The sequence below is a fragment of the Peromyscus maniculatus genome, chromosome 22 (genome assembly GCF_049852395.1).
Source record: "Peromyscus maniculatus bairdii isolate BWxNUB_F1_BW_parent chromosome 22, HU_Pman_BW_mat_3.1, whole genome shotgun sequence".
Lineage (NCBI taxonomy): Eukaryota > Metazoa > Chordata > Mammalia > Rodentia > Cricetidae > Peromyscus > Peromyscus maniculatus.
In genome coordinates, this window is record NC_134873.1 from 16,619,159 (window position 1) to 16,641,736 (window position 22,578).

General features: G+C 49.2%; 1 protein-coding gene across 1 annotated transcript in view; it reads left to right on the forward strand.

The window, feature by feature from the left end:
* Positions 1 to 3,833: 3,833 nt before the first annotated feature.
* Drc1 (dynein regulatory complex subunit 1) overlaps positions 3,834 to 22,578 on the forward strand; it is a 32,736-nt gene continuing 13,991 nt past the window's right edge. The window contains exons 1-7 of the mRNA XM_006994274.4: positions 3,834 to 4,100; positions 11,893 to 11,980; positions 12,732 to 12,844; positions 15,582 to 15,765; positions 16,988 to 17,125; positions 18,368 to 18,454; positions 19,822 to 19,944. Of these exons, the coding sequence (XP_006994336.1) occupies positions 3,946 to 4,100; positions 11,893 to 11,980; positions 12,732 to 12,844; positions 15,582 to 15,765; positions 16,988 to 17,125; positions 18,368 to 18,454; positions 19,822 to 19,944 (888 nt within the window). The 5' untranslated portion in view covers positions 3,834 to 3,945. The remainder of the gene's footprint in view (positions 4,101 to 11,892; positions 11,981 to 12,731; positions 12,845 to 15,581; positions 15,766 to 16,987; positions 17,126 to 18,367; positions 18,455 to 19,821; positions 19,945 to 22,578) is intronic.

A 22,578-nucleotide genomic window follows, 5' to 3' on the forward strand; every position in this document is an offset into this window, starting at 1 on the left:
GGGTATGGTGGACTTCTCTAAGAGACTTGCCTACATCTTTTTTTAATTTTTTTTTCCTTTGATAGATCTTGAGTGTCATTTCAGATCACATAAATTCTTAAATTCTGTATCACCCCACAAATGCTTTGGCAATTTAAAAAAATTATTTAATTCTATTTTATGTGCATTGATGTGAAGTTCCCCGGAACTGGAGTTACAGTTTTGAACTGTCATGTGGGTGCTGGGAATTGAGCCCAGGTGTGGGGGATTTGTCCCCACTTTTCCCCCCAGGGTACTCGAGCAGGGGGAAGTGGGAAATATTTAGATAAAAATATAGAGGGGAGAGACAGATCGGAACACAGGATAGCCTCAGGAGGGCCTGGGTCGAATCCCACCAGCCCCTTCTGTCTCTTCTAAAGGGCTATTTATAGAAATGCCAAGGAGTGGAGCAGCCAAGTGCAGACCCTCCAGACACCTGGTAACCACGCACGTGCTCAATCCATCCCCTTATGCAGCCCTGCTGGGTAAAGCAAGCTCAGATCTCACTAAGAAACCCCAACACCCAGGTCCTCTGGAAGAGCAGCCAGTGCTCTGAACCACTGAGCCATCTCTCCAACCCCAGCTTTAGCAGTTTTTTGATGGCTCTTGTGCCATACCAACTTTTAAAATATAAGTAATCAGAATAAGCATACAGATCCATCTGCATTTCTTCACTCAACATATAAACATCGAACACTTACCATGTAGCAGGTATCATGGCAGATGCTATAGTGTACAATGTTGAATAAAACTCATCAGTCTCCTCAAAGAACCTCTTATTCCCTAAGATAGGTATTTTAAGTAGACCTTGGCACCATATCTGTTAATTTGAGATGTTGATAAACCTGGCAGACTGTCCTGAAAGGGGCCTTCCCAGTGTCATGTGTGACATTGGTTCCTCACACCCATGAAAAAAGTTACTGCGGGGCAGACATGGTGGTTTTTACTCTGTAATCCTAGTACTTGGGAGGTTGCCACACAGTGAGCTCCAGGCCAGCCTGGGCTGCAAAGTGAGATGTGTCTTAAGGCAAGAAAGCCACCTAAAACAAACAAAAAGGCTTATTACATAATTGAGATTGGCCAAGAGCAGCTGGTCAGGGAGTGGACTGAGCCAGGAAAGACTAGCCCGTAGCCTTTACTGTGGTTATGGGTCCCTCTAGACGGGAGTCTCTAGCAGATGCTGGGAATCACCTGCCTGCAAGGAACGTTTGGGCACTTGCTTGTTTTTGTTTTGAAGATATTGTGTGTGTGTGTGTGTGTGTGTGTGTGTGTGTGTGTGTGTGTGTAAGAGGGAGGAAGCCAGAAGAAGGTGTCAGGACCTATGGAGCTAGAGTTACAGGCAGTTGGGTACTGGGAACTAAACTCGGGTCCTCTGGAAGAGCAAGTGTTCTCCATAGCTGAGCCGTCTCTCCGGCTGCGTGGTGGTGGTTTGCTTGTTTGAGCCTCGCCCATACTAGGCAAGTGTAATATCACTAAATGACTTCCAACTCCCCTTTTTAAACAGCTGTCCCAGATATGGAGAAGAAAGGAGTGAGCTCTAAGAGCAGACAGTAGCCAAACAACAGAAAAATGGAGTCAGTGCCTTCCCATACAAGAAGCTAGACTGATACCTGGACGTCATTAGGGCCGCTCATCACGGATTATGCTTACTTGTCATGGATTTTTTTTTCCCTTCCCCCCCACTATACAGATGTTGTTGGCCTGAAACTTGATATGTAGACCAGTCTGGCCTTGAACTCACAGAGATCCTCTGCCTCTGCTGGGATTAAAGACATGCACCACCACACCTGGCTTTTTTGTTTTTCTTTCTTTTTTTTTTTTTTTTCTTTTTGAGACAGGGTCTCTTGTAGCCCAGGCTGGTCCCTTACTACATTGCTGAGAATGACCCTGAACTTCTGATTGTCCTCCCTCTACCTCCCACGTCTTGGAATTTTATGATTCCTTTGTCCTCGATTGCCTCTTGTGTAGCAGCTCATTCCCACTGATTATCTCGTGGTGTTCTACTCACAGCTGCAGCTAACCAGATAGATACATGTACAAGCACACACAGACACATTGCATCATGAATGTCAGAAGCACGAACCAGAACCTGATGGAGCCTAGGCCCCCAGGAGAGTTGAATGCCCCAGCTTACAACAAAGGAGAGAGCTTTAGTAGAAGACCCTAAATCATAGAAGCAGCTGACCCTGTTCTCACCACTTCCAGACTTGGAAAAACTGATACTTAAAATGCATTGATAGAAAAAAAAGTGTCCCAGCTTACCTCTTGGCGGGGCTTGTTCACCAAGGGCGTATCTCCTTGGCTTGACGTTTACGTCATGTAGACAAGCGTTAAATACTTCCTTGGCAGCTGAGGAAATAGCCTTCAAAGAACTATGATTTGTCCAAGGCGGCAGGGCAAGTCCAGGATTAACGTCTGTGTTCTAAGAACTTTCTTTAGCTGTCCGTGGGCTGATGGGGTGAGGCCCAGTCTAAATGACACTGGTAGGCTGTAAGGGCTGGGGACATCATTGCAGCGACAGAGCCCTCGTGTAGCGTGTGTGAGTCCCTAGGTTCAAATCTCCAGTGCTATAAAAAATAAAACGCTCTTGGCTGGTGTGCTTTTGGAATAGTGTCTTGCAATGTAGCCCAGGCTGACCTGGAACTTTTTACAATTCTCCTGCCTCAGCCTCCCAGAGGGCTGATTGTGAACCACCATGTCTAGGTAAAAGGATTTTTAATTCTCTCTCTCTCTCTCTCTCTCTCTCTCTCTCTCTCTCTCTCTCTCTCTCTCTCTCTGTGTGTGTAGGGCTTAATTAATTTAGAGATAGGGTCTCATTCTGTAGCCCAGGATGGCCCAGAACTCAGTTTGTAGTCTGCAATTCCAGGGGTGGCGGTTTTATTTTGTTTTGTGTGTCCTGTCCCCGGGGCTCCGACCTATCTACCCACTTGCTGGTGTGGGCAAGCCCTTTACCACTGTTCTGGATCACAAGTCCACATGCATGGTTTTAATTCTTAATGAGAACATTTAAAAAAATTTTTTTTTAATTTACTTAACTTTATTTTATGAGCATTGGTGTAAAGGTGTCAGATCCTGGAGTTACTGACAGTTGTAAGCCACCATGTGGGTGCTGGGAATTGAACCCAGGACCTCTGGAAGAGCAGCCAGTGCTCTTAACCGCTGAGCCATCTCTCTAGCCCTATTTTTTTTTTTTAACTTGTATGTTTGCGTGCTCGAGTGCCAGTGCAGCCTGTGAAGGTCAGAGGACAACTTGTCAGAACTGGTTCTTTTTCCATAGTGTGGGTCCGAAGGATTGAACTCAGGTGGTCAGTCTCCTCGGCAAGGGACATCGCCTGCTGAGCCATCTCTGCCACCCGGGAACATTATTTTTGTTGGCAAGGGGACACGCTGTGACTAAGGAATAATGTTTTTCTGCAGACTGCTGTCTTTTTTTTTTTTTTTTCCATCAAACCATTCTGCTCCTGACTGTAGGTGATGATGTTCGTACTTGGGTTCACACTTCCGGAAAAACCCGCAGGGGGCTCGGGGAAAGGACGCACTATCCTTAGCTAGAGCACAATGCTTTTCATGCAGCAGGTACTCAGTTACACTGGAGGAATGTGCATTTTAGAAATATTCATTTAGTCAGTGGATGATGAATTTTGGTCATTTGAGTCAGAAAGTGATGAGGTGCCAGCTGCCTTCGTGGGGACAGGACAAGCCAGGCCATGCAAACTAACTTCAGGCAAGGAGGATAAAGTCCCCAGCTGGGATACAAGCATACAAAGCTTGGTGAGGAGCAAAGAGCTGCCTTGCGCGCGCGTAGAGAAACGCACAGTTACTCCAGCTGTGGGTCAGGTGACTGCCTTCCCCTGGCAACGGCTTGTTCCTAGCAACCGAGCCGCGGCGGGTCCAGGCGGAGCTGCCCGTGGGCGGGAGGCCGCTGCCATGAATCCGTCAGGAAACCTTGGGGTCATAGAGCAGAATGGGGAAGAAAACTTAGCTACCCCGATTCACGGGCCCTCGGTGCATTCGGATAACCCGCAGGAGCGCATCCAGGCCCGGCGCCTGCGCATCGCTGCTCGCCAGGAAGCCCGGAGGCGGTGAGCAGGGGTGGCGGGGAACCTTGACCGCAGTGCGGGGAGCTGGGGGCGGGCTGGATGGGGGCCCTGCGGTGAAGGGTGGGTGTGCCCTGAGTGTGAGCAGGAAACTTTTTCTTCCAGAACATTCATTCAAGCAGTGAGTTTTAGGCCAGCTAGGTGTAGTGGCTCATGCTTTTAATCCCAGAGGATTAAAGAGGCAGAGACAGGCAGACCTCTTTGAGGTCAAGGATAGCCTGGTCTACCGAGTAAGGCCCTGTCTCCAAAAGTAAACGTTTTCATTTCAATTAGTGGCCACACTCACTGGCCCCTAGGTCATGCTGATGTACTGTCGCAAAGATCAGGATAGCTACTTGTTTGTGCTTGCAGAAATTGACAATCATTTGCTAGAATCCATCCAGGTATTTCGAGGGCCAGACCCGTGAGTTAGGAGGTGTGAGGGGAGCCTCCATGCCTGCATCCTCGCCACGCCCCCTTGGCTCCGAAGTCTTTATTAGCTTCAGCACAGTTGAAGAAGGGACAGCCGTTTGGCTCCCACACTGTGAGAGCTCTTACCCAGGCTTAATGTGGCAGCTCTTCGACTTCTAAGTAGTTCATCCCATTTTTACTTTGGGTGAGCAGAAAAAAATGACCATTGGCTGAGTGTACCGATCCGGCAGAAGCCTAAGACGTTGGTGCCCGTGTGGCTTCATCCTAGTTGGGTAAGGCCATGATGAGGGTTTGCGTCGCTAGGTATCAGCGATAACTCAGATCTTGTTTTAATTGTCCGAAAACTGGGTAGCCCTCTTGGCTCACTGTCAGTTCCCTGAGGTCCACCAGTCCTTGGGGGGGAAGGCTGCAGGCATCATTACAGTGTGTTTGCCACTGTCTTCCAGGTTCTTCCTCCTGGGGACCCCACCACCTCATTAGTTAATAGGTTCTGGGATGAGAGCTGGTATTGGTTCAGGAACGGGGCAAGGCAGGAGCATTTTCAATGTGTCTGTCACTGCGTTCTCTGGCGAACAGATGATCTGGACTCTCGTCTGCCCTTCTGTTGGGCTCCAAATAGTGCCCAATTTAACCGTCTCCAAAGCTGTCTGTGGATCATGCTTCTGGCTGTCGCTCTGGCCTTGACAGTGATACTGGGGGTTCCCTCGGGAAGTTTGGACTCTAGTTGGGGAAAGAGGACAAAGTAGAGTGAACAGAGGGAGTGAGTGGCACTTTAGGAGCTGTGACAAGGACAGTAAGGAGGAGAGGAGAGTAATGGGTGTGGGACCCAAAGACAGGCAGCTAGAAAGGGTGGCCTGAAGCCCCAGAAAGAACTAGCTAGGTTATAGTAAGACATTTATTGGCTGTGATAACGGTATACGATAATGTCTCAACAAAATAAAGGCTACTTTCTCCATGGGAAGGGTGGCACTTTCACCTTCAAATGGCTCTACTTAACTTCTTGGGGACTGGGGTGAGGGGTCAAAGGTATCACCCAGGAGATGAGGGCAGGAGGCGGGTGCTCTGGTTCTGGGGAGGCTCTGGATCAGCCTGGACTCTTTATGGTGGTGGTTTAGAGAGAAGTATCGGACTCAGGACAGCACTTAGAGTTGGGACTGACGGACGTTCTGGGTTCGCTGTGTGAGCAGGATGGTGAAGGTGGAGGGCAGCCGGTGGCAGCGTCTGTTCCTAGGGTGATGGAGAGACGCTGGTGAGACAGCCAGACGGGACATCAGAGACTGGGTTTTGAACATGTTAAGTGAAGTTGGACATTGTAAGGTATTAAAACCGAGAAGTCCTTTAGGCGTTTGGAAACGGGTCTCAGGTCGAGGAGAGAACTGTCTTTTAGTAATCTTGAGTAGCCAAAGAGTCAGCCCTCAGAAGCGGCCCACGTGGATCATTAGGCAGAGGTCCATGGTCCAGCCCCACCCTTGATCCAGTCCTCTTTGTTAGTGGATATATAATGTAATAATGCATTGTAATACCTTTGGGATAGGGGAGTCTGTTCTAGGCAGTGATCCTGAACTCCCTGAAATTCTGTCTCAGCCTCCCAAGTGCTGCAGACACTGGGTGCCACCATATCCAACATATTTGTCATAATATTAAAATTAATTTTTTCTGCTTTATGGTAGCAGCCTATTTCAAGTTTTCGAGTGATGGGTATTCAGAGTGAAATAATTCTAAATGCTCTTTATTGTCCCTGAAATGGGAGAATTTGTATGATCACATACTTGTATGTGTGTATAACTAACATGACCCTCCACATACCCCTTTGGAGATTCTAGCCTTATTTTCCCTTATCTCAATTAAAGTAGAAGGCAAGAGCCAACTTCTGAAAGTTGTCCTCTGACTTCCAGATGTGTGCCATGGTTTGAGTACACACACACACACACACACACACACACACACACACACACACACACACAAATGAATAGATAAGTAAGTTTTTTAAAAAAAAGATAGTTGTCAGCTCTAGGTGGTGACACATGCCTTTAATCCCAGCACTCAGGAGGCAGAGGTAGGCAAATCTCTGTGAGTCTGAGGCCAGCCTGGGCTACAAAGTGAGTTCCAGGACAATCAGGGCTACACAGAGAAACCCTGTCTCAAAAAACATAAAAACAAACAAATGAAAATAGTTGTCATCAATGTGGTGGTGCACGCCTGTAATCCCAGCACTCAGGAGGCAGAGGCAGGCGGGTATCTCTGAGTTCAGGGCCAGCTCTGTCAAAATAGGGAGCTCTAGGCCAGCCAGGGCTCCATAGTGAGACCCTGTGGCAAAACAAGGCAAAACAAAACACTAACGAAGCCCAGAGAAATGGCTCAGCAGTTAAGAGCAGTGACTGTTCTTTCAGAGGACCTGGGTTTGATTGTTAACCCCCATGGCAGGTCACAACTGTCTCTAACTCCAGTTCCAGGGGATCCAATGCCGTCTTCTGGATTCTGTGGGCGCTGTGCAGGCACACGGCACACAGACATACATGCAGGCAAAACACCCTTTAACATAAAATAAAATCTAATCATAAAGAAACTGTTCTGCACAATGGAGGAAATAGGTCTACTCCAGGTAAGGAGAGGGTATGGCTCAGTGACCAATCATGTGCCAGTTCCCAGCACAAAAAGGAAGAGCCAGAGTGGAGGGGAGAGGAGGGGAAGGGAGAGAAAAGGAGGAAAAGGAGGGAGGAGGGAGAGAGGAAGAGAGGGAGGGGCCATTCCAAAGGAGAGAAGTGCCCACAGGCTCCCAGGGTGAAGAAGATGAGTCAGTTGCTGTGGTCCATGCCAGTGACTCCATGACTTAGGAAACTGAAGCAGACGGATCAAGAGTTCCAGGCCATCCTGAGCTACATAAGGAGGGCCTGTCCCAAAGAAAACAACACAACAAAATGGGACAACAGAGGATGACCCTGCCCAGCTTCCTGTGGGGGCTGGAGGCCGGAGGTTCGAACTGAGGTCCTCACAGTTTCTATTTTCCCAGCCCCTGGTGGATGGTTTTTGTTTTTAGATTTATTTTATTTTTATGTTATGTTATATGATGGTGTAAATGGATGTTTCCTGGTCCCCCCCACACACACACACACCCGCCCCTCTTGCCTCTTCCCAAATACCCAGCTGCTGCTTCCCAAATAATTGACTCAGGCTTAGTATAAATTATAAATGCTTGGCCAATAGTTCAGGCTTATTACTAACTCTTATGTTGTAAGTCAACCCATGCTCCTTATTTACGCTCTGCCATGTGGCAGTACCTTTATTAGCATGACACACTCATCTCCTGCCTCCTCTGCATCTGGGTCTGCCTGGCAACTCCTGACTCCGCCCTTCTCCTTCCCGTCGTCCTTAGTTTGGTCGCCCTGCCTATACTTCCTGCCGGCTGTGTTTTATTAAACCAATTCAAGTGGCAAATCTTTACAGTGTGCAAGAGGATTATTCCACAGCATGATGGTTTTGCCTGCACGAATGCATGTGTACCACGTGCATGCCTTGTGCCTGGGAAGATCAGGGCATCGGATCCCTGGGACTAGACTTGTGACTGATTTCGAGGCATGTGGGTACTGAGATCTGAACCCAGGCCCTCTGCCCAAACAAGTGTTCTCAGCCTCTGAGCCGTCTCTCCAGCCCTGTAGTGAGTTAAACTCACGGCACATTTTAGTTTGGTCTCGCCTCATTTCAAGGGCCTGTTAGTGGCGTGTGGCCCATGGCCACCGTATTGGCCAGCACCGTGCCCGGGAGGTCAAAACGGATGGATTAAAGCCGAAAAGGGATTGAAATGGAAACTTGGTGACAGTTTATAGCCGTCACTTTCCTTTCTGAACCCCTGATCTTTGTTCCAGGGATTAGCTGGAAGTATTTAGACAGAGTTGGTTATTAATTAATTGATTGATGGCCAATGTAGGAAGTTTGAGGTGGGGCTGGGGATACAGACAGGGAAGTTAGCCTGGCAGCGTCCTAGCAGAAAGGAACAATCAGTGTTCCTTCCAGGAAAGCGATGGTAAATTCAGATCAGGAAACTGAGAGAGAGCGAAAGGATGAGAAGGACTTGGGTCAGGCTCCCCAGTGGGGGCTCTCTGCTCTCTTATCTCAAAAATGGGCTGCGGTGGACTTTGAACAGAGTGGGTGGAGCTGAGGCCCGTGAAGGGATCTCCTTGTTTCCTAATGAATGCTGGAAGCCTGACAGCTTCCTTCCTAAAGCCACTCAGGAGCCCTTATGACCACTTGTGACTTGGGAGTGAGGGAGGCCCCTCCCGCATCCCCGGCCCCCACCCCCAACTTCTGCATCTTCCAGATAGTGGGAATCATCGGTGTTGGTCACAGTGCCTATCTCAACTGGCGTCTTAGTTTTTTTTTTTCTTCCTTTTTGAGATGGAGCCTCACTATATAGCCCAGGTGGCTGGCCTTAAACTCACAACCCTCTGCCTTGGCCTGTAGCGTGCTGGATTCAGGCCAGAGCCACCACGCTCCGCTCTCAAGCTTACTGGAGGTCACACCCATCCTTTTCTGGGCCAAGCAGCTCTTTAGATCACTGTAGTGTAAGTGACTTAAGTAAGCTGTTGGGACTGGAGAGGCGGCCCAGGGGCTAAGAGGGCTCGCAGACCGCTCTTGTGCAGGACCAGCGGTTGGCTCCCAGATATCCCCATCGGGCATCTCATGACCGCCTGAAATGCTGGCTCCAGGGGACTCACCGCCCTCTTCTGGACGCCATGGGCACCTGCATCTGCACCTGCACATACCCCCTCCCCCAACACATACACCTATACATCATTAACAATTAAAAATAAGCCGGGCGGTGATGGCACACCCCTTTAATCCCAGCATTTGGGAGTCAGAGGCAGGTGGATCTCTGTGAGTTCGAGGCCAACCTGCCCTACAGAGCGAGTTCCAGGACAGGCTCCAAAAGCTACACAGAGAAACCCTGTCTCGAACAACCCAAAATAAATAAATAAAAATAAAAAACAATAAATAAATAAATAAATCTTTTTTTTTTAAAGTCAGCTTTTAATATGCCCGAGACTGTTCCGTGTCCCCACTGGTTTAAGGGCTGCAGCCATTCTGTGCTTCTCTGTTTGTGTCCTTGTGAAAACTTAAGAAATTTAGTAAAGATGAGGGCCTATAGGAGAGGAGACACATTTCAAATTGTGATCAGTTTGACCAAACTGCCCTTTATTCAGATTATTACACATTGTGTAAATAGCACCTGATACTTCCAACATTTAAAATCTTTTCCAGTCTGATGGCAGACTAGGGATGCGTGCTGGATAGTTTCACGTCAACTTGAGGAGGGAATCTCAGTTAAGAAAATGCCTCCGGCTGGGCGGTGGTGGCGCACGCTTTTAATCCCAGCGCTCGGGAGGCAGAGGCAGGCAGATCTCTGTGAGTTTGAGGCCAGCCTGGTCTACAGAGTGAGATCCAGGACAGGCACCAAAACTACACAGAGAAACCCTGTCTCAGAAAACAAAACAAAAAAACAAAAAAACAAAAAAAAAAAAAAAAGAAAGAAAAGAAAATGCCTCCTTAAGATTGGGCTGTAAGCAAAGCTGTAGGACATTTCCTTAATCAACGAGACCATTGTGGGTGGTGCCATCCCTGGGCTGGTGGTCCTGGGTTCTATAAGAAAGCAGGCTGAACAAGCCATGAGGAGCAAGCCAGTAAGCAGCACCCCTCCATGGCCTCTGCATCAGCTCCTGCCTCCAGGTTCCTGCTCTGCTTGAGTTCCTGTCCTGACTTCCTTTGATGATGAACTGTGACATAGAAGTTTAAGCCATATAAACACTTTCCTCCCCCAATTTGCTTTATGGTCATAATGTTTCATCCCAGCAATAGAAACCCTAACTAAGGCAGGATGTAACTGGATTCCTGGGGTCTATGCTGAGGGGTCCCAAAGGTCCAGGCCCAGCTACCCATTGGAAAGGCCAACTAAAGGCAGGAGAGGAATTTACTCTTAATGTGGCCACACTGGAGAGTGAATGCCAATCTGTCCCTGGCTTAGCTCTCAGGCTGTGGTTTTCCTGGTTGACCATATCTCAGGACCAGTGAGGCAGAGCCTGTCAGAGATAAGGAAGTCCTTGCTGCCCTGGGCTGGTTTTAATTCTCATCAAAGGCCGTTTACCATGCAGACCTGCTCCCTCCTGGAGTCCAAGGTAAAGCCCCCGGAGCTGAGGACTGAACCCAGGGCCTTGCGCTTGCTAGGCAAGCGCTCTACCACTGAGCTAAATCCCCAACCCCTTCCAAGGTAGAGCTTAAGGGAATGATTCGGAGAAAAGGACAGGCAGAACAGTGAAAAGTGGCTTCAGCTGAAATCCACACCTGCCGGTCATCATGGAGACAATGGCACACAGAGATGCCAGCCACCGGGCACCGTCTTGGTTGCTTTTCCTGCTGCTGTGTCAAAGGCGGCTCTCGGGGGAGTTTATTCCAGCCCACAGTTCACAGCAGGGAAGGATCCCGGTCAGGGCTGATGGGTGGTGAGTCTTCCCATTTCAGCTGTTCTGTCAAGACAAACCCCATGTACAGTCCAGACGCCCGTCTCCCAGGTGATTCCAGATCAAGGTGATTGATAGCACTCAAGTCTTTTTTACCTGATTGGGCTTATTCAAAGATGGGCTTGGTATGCTAAGGTTCTCCATTCTCTTACATATGCTTCTAGTGTGTGTTTTTTGTTTGTTTTTTTGTTGTTGTTTTTGCTTTTTGTTTTTTGAGACAGGGTTTCACTGTGTAGACCAGGCTGGCCTCGAACTCACAGAGATCCACCTTCCTTTGCCTCCCAAGCGCTGGGATCAAAGACCTGCGTCACCACTGCCTGTTGTTTTGAGACAGGGTCTCTCTACATAACCCTGGCTATCTTAGAACTCAGAATGCAAATGCTCCCACTGTTTTTATTATCATTGTATGTATGGTGATTTTCCCCCCTGTGTTTCTGGGGCTGGGGATCGAACCCAGGGCTCTGCTCTTGTTAGGCAAGCTTTTTACCACTGAGCCACATCTCTAGTTCTTGGGGTCTTATTATTTAAACATTTATCTAAGTCTGACGTGATGGCTCATGTCGGCAATCCGGCACTTGGGATCAGAGACAGGTGGATCTCTTCAAGTTCAAGGCCAGCCTGGTTTACATATCGAGTTTCAGGCCAGGTAGGGGTTACAAAGTGAAACTCTGTGTCAAAAAAAAAAAAAAAAAAAAAAGAAAAAAAAGAAAAAAGAAAGAAAGAAAAAGAAAAACAAAAGAAAAGAAAATCCAAGTGGGCTGCTTTTGGTTCTGCGAAGGAAGAAGCATTTAAAGACGGAGCAGAGCGCAAACACTCGGGTAACAGCAGCCTGTTGCTGTGGTGTCTTTGTGCCGCAGGGAAGCCTTGGGAGAGTATCTGGACGGGAAGAAGGAGAGTGAGGAGGAGCAGAGCAAGAGCTACAAGCAGAAAGAGGAGAGCAGACTGGTACGAGCCGCCGGCGACAGCTGAGACCCTTGGCAGGAGGGAACTGCACCCCTCTGTGTTCCTGTCTCTCCACGGGCAGATCTGGAGTCTGCCGTGTGTGTGTGTGTGTGTGTGTGTGTGTGTGTGTGTGTGAGAATGTTGGTCCCCATCCCCTAGGAGTGAGCTTTCAGATTGTGGGTTCTTGTCAGGAAAGGTGGCACGTATCTGTAGCACCAGCACCCAGGACACTGGGGCAGGAGGATTGCTCTGTGTTTAAGACTAGCCTAGGATACAGTGTGAGCCTGTCTCAAAGACAGAGCGAGTGCTGGTGTCCAAAGCACAAGGGCTGGAGGTCAGATCCCCAGAACCCTTGTAAATACTGAGAGGGCGGGCCAGCAGACAGAGGCGACCCCAAAGCAAGCCGGCTTGGAATTTGCTGTACTGTAGACCAGGTTGGCCTTAAAAAAAAGATCCACCTGCCTCAACCTCCTGAGTTCTAGGATGAAAGGCGTGCACTACCACTCCCAGCCTTAATTTTTAAAATATATAATTGCATTTTATTTATTTTATGTGCCTGGGGTATATGTGCCATGGTGCATACGGCAGAGGACAGTTTGTGGGAGTCGGTTCTACAGTGCAGGTTTTGTGGGTTGAACTTGAGTTACCTGGTTTGGCAGCAAGGCCCCTTAGCCCAGAGAGCCACGTCATCGGCCCTCTTAAATTCTTTACAGAATGTTCTAGCTTTACAGACTCTCATCTCTTCGCTTTTCAGAAACTGACGAAACTGCTGCTCTGTGGCACCGAGTTGGTGACAAATATTCTGGTGGCTACCGACATCCGAGAGATCCACAGGAGGGTGGAAGAAGAAGAGATTAAGCGGCAGAGGTGAGGCATGGACCGCGCTTGCGCACTGGCTGACGTGCTGGTCCCGATGTCTCTTTTTGAGTCCTCGGAACGAAAATCTGTCCAACTCAGTCTCTCAAGAAATCTCCTACCTGCTTCTCACGACTCCGCCTTCCCTCTCTCCCCACCTCGCTGTCGTCTCCCTCCCCTCCTCGAGTGTCCCAAGCTGCTTGGGCTGAAAGGGGTACAGCACTCCCTTGATCAGCACGGAACACTCAGCCGCGGTTTGTTCTGGAATTGAGATGAATGTGAAGAACCGTAGGAAGCCACACAAGGAGGCTTATAGGGCTTCTCTGCAGCGGTCAGAGGAAACTCAGCAGGCTTTTAGGTTGGGCTGGGAGGCCAAGTAGGGTTTCCAGTTGTTGAGAAGGCGTTTTAGGCAGAGGTTTGCAATCTCCGCATGGGCTCGGGAGTGGCAGGTGTGGCTCAGATGCTGCCAGCGGTCCCCAGAAGGGCTCTTGCAGGTGCAGCTTGTTGAGCAGGAGTTGCTGACAAAGCCCGTGGTGACTACGGGTGAGGGTGGGGGGGTGCGTACAGTCACCCGACGTCAACACCGGTCTCTGCCAGCAAACTTTTTTTATGGCTCTATGGCTGCCGCAGGATTGATAGAAACCTGGGCTTGGAGCGCCCCCTAGTGTTGTATCCGCAGAAGCGACGACGGGCTCAGATGAGGCATCCATACTTTGAGACGAAGTGTTCTTGTGCACTGGAGTTTCTTCCTCTTAGCCGGGCTTCTCTGATCCTAGTAAACACCTTGGAAACCCGTGTGGCTTGTTTTCTGCAGTCTGGCATACAGGACCGTTACCTGAAGTCATGCTGAAAGATGACGTCACTGTGGCTGGCATTTAGAGGCGCTGTTTCAAGCTTACGTGATGGTGAAGATTTGGAGGGCAGAGGAGAGGGGGGGAAAAACAACCAAGAAACTCTACATTTAAATCTATTAAATGACCAGACCCACAGGTAGCCCAGTGTTATGTACATATATGGCAACGTATTTTAGAAAAGGAAAGAAAAATTGTGATGGGTACCGTGACCTACCTTGGAGAGCGGAGGTGTAGGGGATGTGATCGTAGGAGATTTATGTTGTGGCTGCTGTCATTAAAGAAATTTGTGCCCTTTTTTGGTGACAGTCTTATAGAGTTATAGACATTCACTGATGTGGTCCTAGCCACCATTCAGAAGCACTCATGCCTCAGCTCTGATGGCGTCTTCTCCACCGCATCCTTAGCGTACCCCTTCACAGGCCCTCTTTGGAATCTCCAAAAGGCACTCCTGATTTTGTTACTGATGATGGAAGGGGACACCCGAGGCTATGCTGTTAATGACAGCATACGTAAGAATTTAAGAGCTGGGTGTGGAAGTCATGCCTGTATTCATCTCAGTCCTGGAAAGTTGAGGAAGGAGGATAACCTCAATTTTGAAGCCATTCAGGGGTACCTACTGAGTTCCAGGCCAGCCTGGACTCCCAACAAAAAGAACTTAGGTAAAGCTTGTGAAGTGGTTGCCAGACACTGAGCCCCCAAACAGTGGCCTAACAATGGGCACACGAGGTTGCCAAGGTAGGTGTTTCATCCTCTGAAGGTAGGTGTTTCATCCTCTGCATGGTACGGAGGAGGAAAGGGAGGCGTGTGGAGGTTCTGTGATTTGTCTTGCGTCTACTCACAGTAAGGTCAGGATCTGAAGCTAAGATGTAATAATTCTAAATATGTCACCGTCTCACCCAGCCCGGCTGGCTTCAGGCGAATGCGTGGAGGTGCTTGAACACGGCCTTGTTTTTTAAATCGGGGTTGGCGTTTATGAAGAAGAGGCTTTGTCGGAGTCACTTGTCCTGATGCTTTGACAAAATGCCCGACGGGACCAGCTTAGAGAAGGGAGGGCTTCTTTTGGCTCACAGTTTGGGGGTCACAGTCCATCGACACAAGGATGTCATGTCAGCAGGAGCCCCGGGCAGCAGCGGCTCACACTGCAGCCGAAGCCGAAAGGCAGAGGGAGATGGACGCTGAGGCTCAGCTCAGCTCCTGCTTTTGACTCGGCCCTGGACGTCAACCCTTTAATCTATGCCTGGGTCCTGCCCATATTTAGAGCTGGTTCCCCACCTCGGTTGACTTAATCTTGACATGCCCTCACAGACACGCCCAAAGGTTTGTGTCTATGGTGATTCTAAACCCCGCCACGCTGACAAACAGTATTAACCACTGCAGATTTCAATAGAGATTTGAGCATGGGCATGCAGAGACGGGGAGAGAGACATGGAAGGGTCCATGCTTTCTTGGATGGGTTGTCAAGAGATGGGCTTGCTGGGTCTGTCTTGGCAGGGACTTGATGTAAGTTACTTGGGGTGAAGCGTTCAACTAAAAGGGTGTGGATAAGGGTGCTTGCCCCAGGACTGACGAACTGAGTTCATCTCTGGGACCCACGTAGTGAAAGCAGAGAACTGACTTCTTCAAGTCTGTCCTGTGTTCTCTACATGCAGGCTGTGTCACATGTCTGCCCCCACACACATGTGCCCGTACACACACATACAAAGACACAATACATAAATAAATATGCAATATAAAATTAAGCCCAAAGTAGTTTCCCCAGAGTTTGGTTTTTCTTTGGGCGAGCGTCTGAGGGAAGGGCCTGGACCATGGAGCCTGTCTAAAGAAAGCTCTCCGGAGAAGCTGCCTGCTCCTCCGGAAGGCAGGACCTAGGGCACCCAGCCTGCTTCTATTTGCAGACTGGAGAAGCTGGAGAATGAGCTCAAGACCAGCCAGGACAAATTTGACGAAATCACGGCGAAATGGGAGGAGGGCAGACGGAAGCGGATTCCCCAGGAACTGTGGGAGATGCTCAACACCCAGCAGGTGCACTGCGCTGGCCTCGTGGAGGACAAGAACAAGCTGATCAGCGAGCTGCAGCAGGCAAGGGGCGGGGCCTGGTGGGTCCTTGGCTTTTCCTGCCTTGCTTTATCATCTAGCCTGTGAACTAATTCAGGCCCGGAGTGGTGATGTGCACCTGTAATCCCGGCACTTGGGAGGCTCCTGGAGGACGATAGCAAGTCCAAGGCGTATGGGCTGCAGCAATGAGATCATGTTGAAAAACAAGAAAGAAACCCACTTGATTGTATTTCTGTTCTAAGAGGAAGCTCCTTAGGTGCTATGTCCAGCAGCTCTCAGGAAGATGGTCTCCAGTTCTGTTGACTCCATTCTGTGTGCTCAGCTTCACTCTGTTGATGGTTTCTTTTCTTTTTTCTTTCTTTCTTTCTTTCTTTCTTTTTTTTTTAAAGATTTATTTATTTATTATGTATCCAGAATGTATGACTACAGGCCAGAAGAGGGCACCAGATCTCATTACAGATGGTTGTGAGCCACCATGTGGTTGCTGGGAACTGAACTCAGGACCTCTGGAAGAGCAGCCCTTGCTCTTAACCACTGAGCCGTCTCTCCAGCTCCTGCTTCTGTACATCTTCCTTTCACTGCTTCTTGTGTCTGCTGGCTGGTGGCTTCCTGACTTCCGGGCGTCTCCCCCATTCTCTCCCCACTCCCCATTCTCTTCCCCCTCCCTCCTCCTGTCCCCTTCCTGGTGGCTAAGATTTCTCTTCCTATTTATTTTCTCTGTTCAGCAGCCCCGCCCATCCTTTCTCCTGCCTAGCTATTGGCTGGTCAGCTCTTTATTAGACCAGTCAGGTGCCTTAGGCAGGCCAGGTGAAACAGATGCAGCACATCTTTACATAGTTAAACACACACTCTTACATCATTAAACAAAATACAGCCGTAACACACCTTTACACAGTTAAAGTAATATTCTGCAGCATCAACAAATGTAACACATCTTTGCCTCATTAAAATAATAAAATTCCACAACAGGCCACCACACCTGGATATTTTTTTTTTTTAACCAAATCTTTCTATTTAGGCTGGGCCAGCCTTGAGCCCACTATGAAACCAAGTGTGGCCTCAGACTCACTTAGTAGCCAAGGCTGAGTCGCACTCACAACCCTTCCCTCTCTAGGCCATGCCATGAAGCCTGCCTTGATTCCCACTGTTTACAGATTTGAATGGGAGGTGGTGGGTGGGTATGCTTGGAAGCTCTTGCTTCTGTCTCCGTTTCTGAAGACCAACTTCTGCCTGTGCCCTTCTCAAGGAGTTAAAAATAAAGGATGACCAGTATGTGAAGGACTTGAAGAAACAGTCGGACGACATCAGCCTGCTTCTAGAGAGGATGGAGGAGCAGGTGAAGAACGTGATGAAGAACTTCCGTCAGGAGCTCTTCCACATCGAGGTGAGGGCTTGTGGGGACACCTGGAGGACAGCCACACCTGGAGGACAGCCACACCTGTCCTGACAGTCCAAGGTGGGGCCCTGGTGGCTCCGACCTCTGGCTTTAGGGTTTGTTTGCTCACTCATTCACTTATTCAACAAGTGATAGTCAAGTGTTTACTGTATGGCCGGCAGCGTTCCAGGGCAGATGAAACAGCCACGAACCAAACAGAGCCCCCTCTGGAGCCTGTGTTCTCACGGGCGACGACGGCTCCCGCTAAACATGTCAGTTCCTAGGCATTTCATCTGGCTGGTGCTAATAAGTGCTGTGACAGGGTTGGCGCATGCGCGGCGGTCAGTTTTCCGTCACTGTGACCAGCACCCCAACAAGACAAGTTAAGGGGGGAAGGTCTTGCTTCGGCTGGTGGGTTCGGAGGACTCAGTTTGTCCTGCCAGAGAGGGCGTGGCACCGAGCAGTTGACGGGAAGGTGGGAAGCAGGGAGGAGTATGCCTGGGCTGAAGAGTGTCCTCGTCTCCCTTTCCCCTACCCAGACCCCCCAGCCTGTTTACTCAGGGTCCTAAGCTAACGTACCACCCATATGCAGGACGGCTCTTTTCCTAAGTCCGTCTCGGACTCTCCAGGAGGTGTCGGTTCAAGCTGACAGTAGAGAATAAACCACAGGGAGTGAGCCAGGGATGTCCGGCTGGTGTCTGGCCGTCGAGGTGAGAGGTAGGGACAGGAAGTGACAAATAGGAATCAGAGGTCATCGCCTTGGATTCGAGCCACACGTTCAAGACTGAGATGGGGTTTTAGGTCCTCCAAAAATGGAAGAGAGACAAGAGGGCTGGGGCCCTCTCTTGACTGTCGCTTCCACAATGGGCAGGTCTTCACCATCTGCTTGCTGTCTTTGTAGCCATGGCAATGGTAGTCAAGGCTGAGGTACACGCCGAGGTTTGCCCCATGCTTGCCAACCAGAGCACCTCTTTTGCCTCTCGTCCCAGGCCTCTGGTAGGCCGGGCTGTGGGATTCTGGGCAAGCTTCCTTTCAGAATTTATGAGAAGTACGCATTTGCCGACTTCCAGTCAACTCTTTCAGCAGCCATCTTGGCCACACGAAATTCGGCAAGTCCACGTTGGTACGTGACTTCATCTGTATGACTAGGCGCTTGTGTGGCTCCCTGAAAGTTCTTTGGCGCTGGCGGGGGGACACCCCCACCCCTGCAGTGGAAACCGACACCAGGATCTTTTCCTGTCTTGGTTGCAGAAAGCCTTTGAGCTAGAACGGCAAGAGCTGCTGTCCAATAATAAGAAGAAATGGGAGCGAGCGCTGCAGGCTCACAACGCCAAGGAGGTAAAGGGGTGCATGAGTGGGTGGGGGTGTCCAGGGTGACCTGTTGACCCGTGGGCAGTACTGGGTGTGGCCGGGCCTCGAGTCTCAAGACCCTGGGGTAGGACTCACGTGGCTCATGCGCCTTTCTGTGCTTCATCATTAGTCAGTGTGGCTTAAGGCCGAGTGTGTCCGGTGGGTTTCCACCATCTCGTCATTGGTTTCTTGGGTAGTCACTCTGGTCGTAGTATTTGTGGCCCAAGGAAGTGTCTTTATTTTTCCTTTTTTAAGAGAGGGTCTCATGTAGCTCAGGATGGCCACAAACTCTCTATATGGCCAGTGACCTTGATCCTCTGCCTCCATTCCCTGAGTGCTGGGATCATAGGGATGCAATGTTATTATGTCCAGTCTATGAAGTACAGGGGTCCAACCCAGGGCTTCCTTTGTGCATGCTAAGCAAGCAACTCTTTCAACTGCGTTATCTCCCCAGCTCAGGAAACTTTAAGACACACTTTACTTAGTTATTGTTATTGTTTGAGACAATCTCAAATTGTCTATGTAGACCTGGCTTGCCTGCAACTCAATATGTAGAACAGGCTGGCCTTGAACTTGTGAACATATAAAACAGGCTAACCTTGAACTTGGAACATGCTTAAATCTGATTGGTGGGATTGCAGGTGTGTACAATCCAATTTTTTATTTTTTATTTTTTTGGGACCGGGTTTTTCTGTGTAGCTTTGGAGACTGTCCTGGGTCTCACTCTGTAGACCAGGCTGGCCTCGAACTCGCAGAGATTCACCTGCCTCTGCCTCCTGAGTCCTGGGATTAATTTAAAGGTGTGTGCCACCACTGCCTGTCTGTATAATCCAATTTTAAGACACATTTAAAAAATATTGTATCACTTTATTTCATAGGTACACAGAACAAAGGAACAACAGTAGTAAAGTGCATTATTATTATTTTGCACTGTAAAGGATAGGTTATAGGGTGTGTTTAACTTCTTTTCAAAATTTATTTTTTAAAAAGATCTGTTTTTTTTAATGAGTAGATAAGTGAGCATATATGACTGTGTGTAGGACCCCAAAGCCAGAAGAGGTCATTAGATCTCCTGGAGCTGGAGTTACAGTGATGTGGAGTCCTGTGGGTGCTGGGAACCGAACTTGGGTCCTATGCAGGAACATTACTCTCTCAACAGCTGAGCCATCACGCCAGCCCGTTTGACATCTTTCTATAGCTTCTACAATAAAAACCCAGCCAGGACTCTGAGAACTCAAAGCCTTTGAACGCCAGCGGATATCGCCGTCCGCGAGACTCCCAGGCCGTCTGTCGGGCTCTCTGCAGGGTTGAGTTGGGAGGGAGGCTCCTGGATCTGACCGTCTGCCCACCCTTAGCTGGAGTACCTCATCAACCGCATGAAGAAGGTGGAGGACTACGAGAAGCAGCTCAACAAGCAGCGGGCCTGGGACTGTGAAGAGTACAACACCATCAAGATCAAGCTAGAGCGGGACGTGCAGGTGAGAGGCGCCTCCCACCTCAGAATCGGTCGCCTCTGAGTGTCTCAGCTGCTACCCGTGGCGTCTCAGAGGCAGCTGCTTACTGAGTAGTATTTCTTTTTCCTCCTCCTCCTCCTCCTCCTCCTCCTCCTCCTCCTCCTCCTCCTCCTCATTCTTCTTCTTTTTCTTTCTTCTTCTTCTGGCTAGGGTCTAATGTCGCCTAGGCTAGTCTTGAAATCTTGAGTAGTCAAGGATGACCTTGAACTTCTGATCTTCCTACTTCTAAGTGTTGGGAGTTACAGATGGTTGTGAGCCACAAATACTTTTATTTTAGGCCCTTCATGTCCTATCTGTCTGTCTGTCTGTCTGTCTGTCTGTCTGTCTGTCTGCCTGTCTGCCTATCTATCTATCTATCTATCTATCTATCTATCTATCTATCATCTATCTATCCATCCATCTATCATCTGTCTTTTGTCTGTCTCCATCCATCCATCCATCCATCCATCCATCCATCCATCCCTCATTTATCTCTATCATCCACCCGTCCACCCGTCCACCCGTCCACCCGTCCACCCGTCCACCCACCCACCCACCCACCCATCCATCCATCCATCCATCCATCCATCCATCCATCCATCCATCCACACATCTATCCATCCATCCATCTCTCATTTATCTCTATCATCCACCCATCCATCCATCCATCCATCCATCCATCCATCCATCCATCCATCCATCCATCCATCTGTTTTAGTTTGGGCTTTTTGTTGCTGTGAAGAGACACCATGACCATGGCAACTCTTACAAAGAAAACATTTAATTGAGGTGGTGGCTTACAGCTTCAGAGGTTCAGTCCATTATCATCATGACAGGGAACACGGTGGCTTGCAGGCAGGCATGCTGCTGGAGCTGAGAGCGCCTACATCTTGCAGGCAACAGGAAGTCAAGTGACTGTCGTACTGAGGGAAGCGTGAGCAAAAGAGACCTAAAAGCCCGCCTCCACAGTGACATACTTCTCCAACCAGGCTACACCTCCTAATAGTGCCACTCTCTTTGGGGGCCATTTTTTTTTTCAAACCACCACACTGTCTGGTATCTCTTGTTCTGGGGATTGAATTTAGAGTGTCATGTACACTAAACACATGCTCTGCCCCTGAGCTACATCCCTAGCCCTCTTCTTACTTTTTATTTTGAGACAGTCTCAAGTTACCCAGGCTAGCCATGAAGTCACCCTGTAGCCCAGGCTGGCTTTGAAATCATGGCACACCTGCCTCAGCCTTAGGCTGAGGTTGTAGGCTTATGCCATTAGGCCCAGCTGGTCCGTGCTTATTTAAAATCGTAAGCGCAATTCTCACTAGGGGCCGTTGTCTTGAATACCGGGATGGTAACCACAAAGCATGTGCCAGGCACAGTGGCAGTTAATGCAGGGCCGGGGATGGAGCGTACCATCCATCACGTGTCAGAATTTACAAGGAGGAGGCAGAAGGATCAGCAGGTCATCTTTGGCTATACATGAAGTGGAGGCCAGCCTAGGCTACATGAGAACCTCATCAAAAAACACCAGCAAACAAGGACCAACAGCCTATACTTAATATATAGCAATCAAGGATGGCTGTGTTGAGACTAAAAACGGAGATGATTGACAGTGAGGCATTGGTGTGGAAATTATGTTAAACACAGAGAACACTAATGACCAGGTATGCAAATCACTGTGCCCTACAGAGGTGGACTGTGGGAGACACAGGTTTCTGTGAATTGTGTGGGATCCTTGGCTACAACTGCCAACAACCCCTATGTGCCGTTGTCTCTGGGACCCCAGTGGGAGATGCCTTGCATCTTGGTGGAGCCCGAAGGGCTCGGGGCTGGTGCTGGGCACTCAGCACACTGGCAGTGCCCAAGATGTTGGTCCCTGGAATTGCTCTCCAGCAAAACCAGGAGCACATGTTTGGAAGAAGCACAAGGAAGCAAAAATGGCCAACAAATAATCAAATGTGTGCAAGCGGAGATGCAAATCAAAACAATCGGATGGCGGTTGCCGCGGTTTGGTCGCCTGGGTCTGGTTGCTTTGGGGTTTTGCTTATAAAATCAGAAGAGTTAAATTCTTCCAGATTACAGAGGGGAAACCGACAAGCCCTTCGGCTCTAAGATTTCTTTGCGGTATCCAGTGACGTGAGATCATGGAAGTGGTTCACAGAGCTGGCAATGTGCTACCAAGGGCTGCAGAGATGGCTCAGGGGTTAAACACACTTGCTCTTGTGGAGGACTGGGCTCGGTTCCCAGCATTCACGGGGTGACTCTCAACTGCCTGGAACTCAGGCTCTGGCCTTCACCTGCACATAGAACACATATTTACATGCAGGTGCTCACACATACACATTAAAAAAAAAAAGATGGTGCTGGAGATGTTCCTACGTGTGTGTGTGTGTGTGTATGTGTGTGTGTGCATGCACGCGCACTCATGTGCATATACCATGGTATAGACATAGAGGTCAGAGGACTTATTTGTAGGCTCAGAAATGACTTCCAGAAGTTATTTCTCTCTTGCCCCTGTCCCTTCAACCCTTAAATATATTTTAAAGTATGACTCACTGTTGGAATGATCACTTAGTGTGTACAAGGCCCTGGATTTGATCCCCAGTACCATTTTTTAAAAAA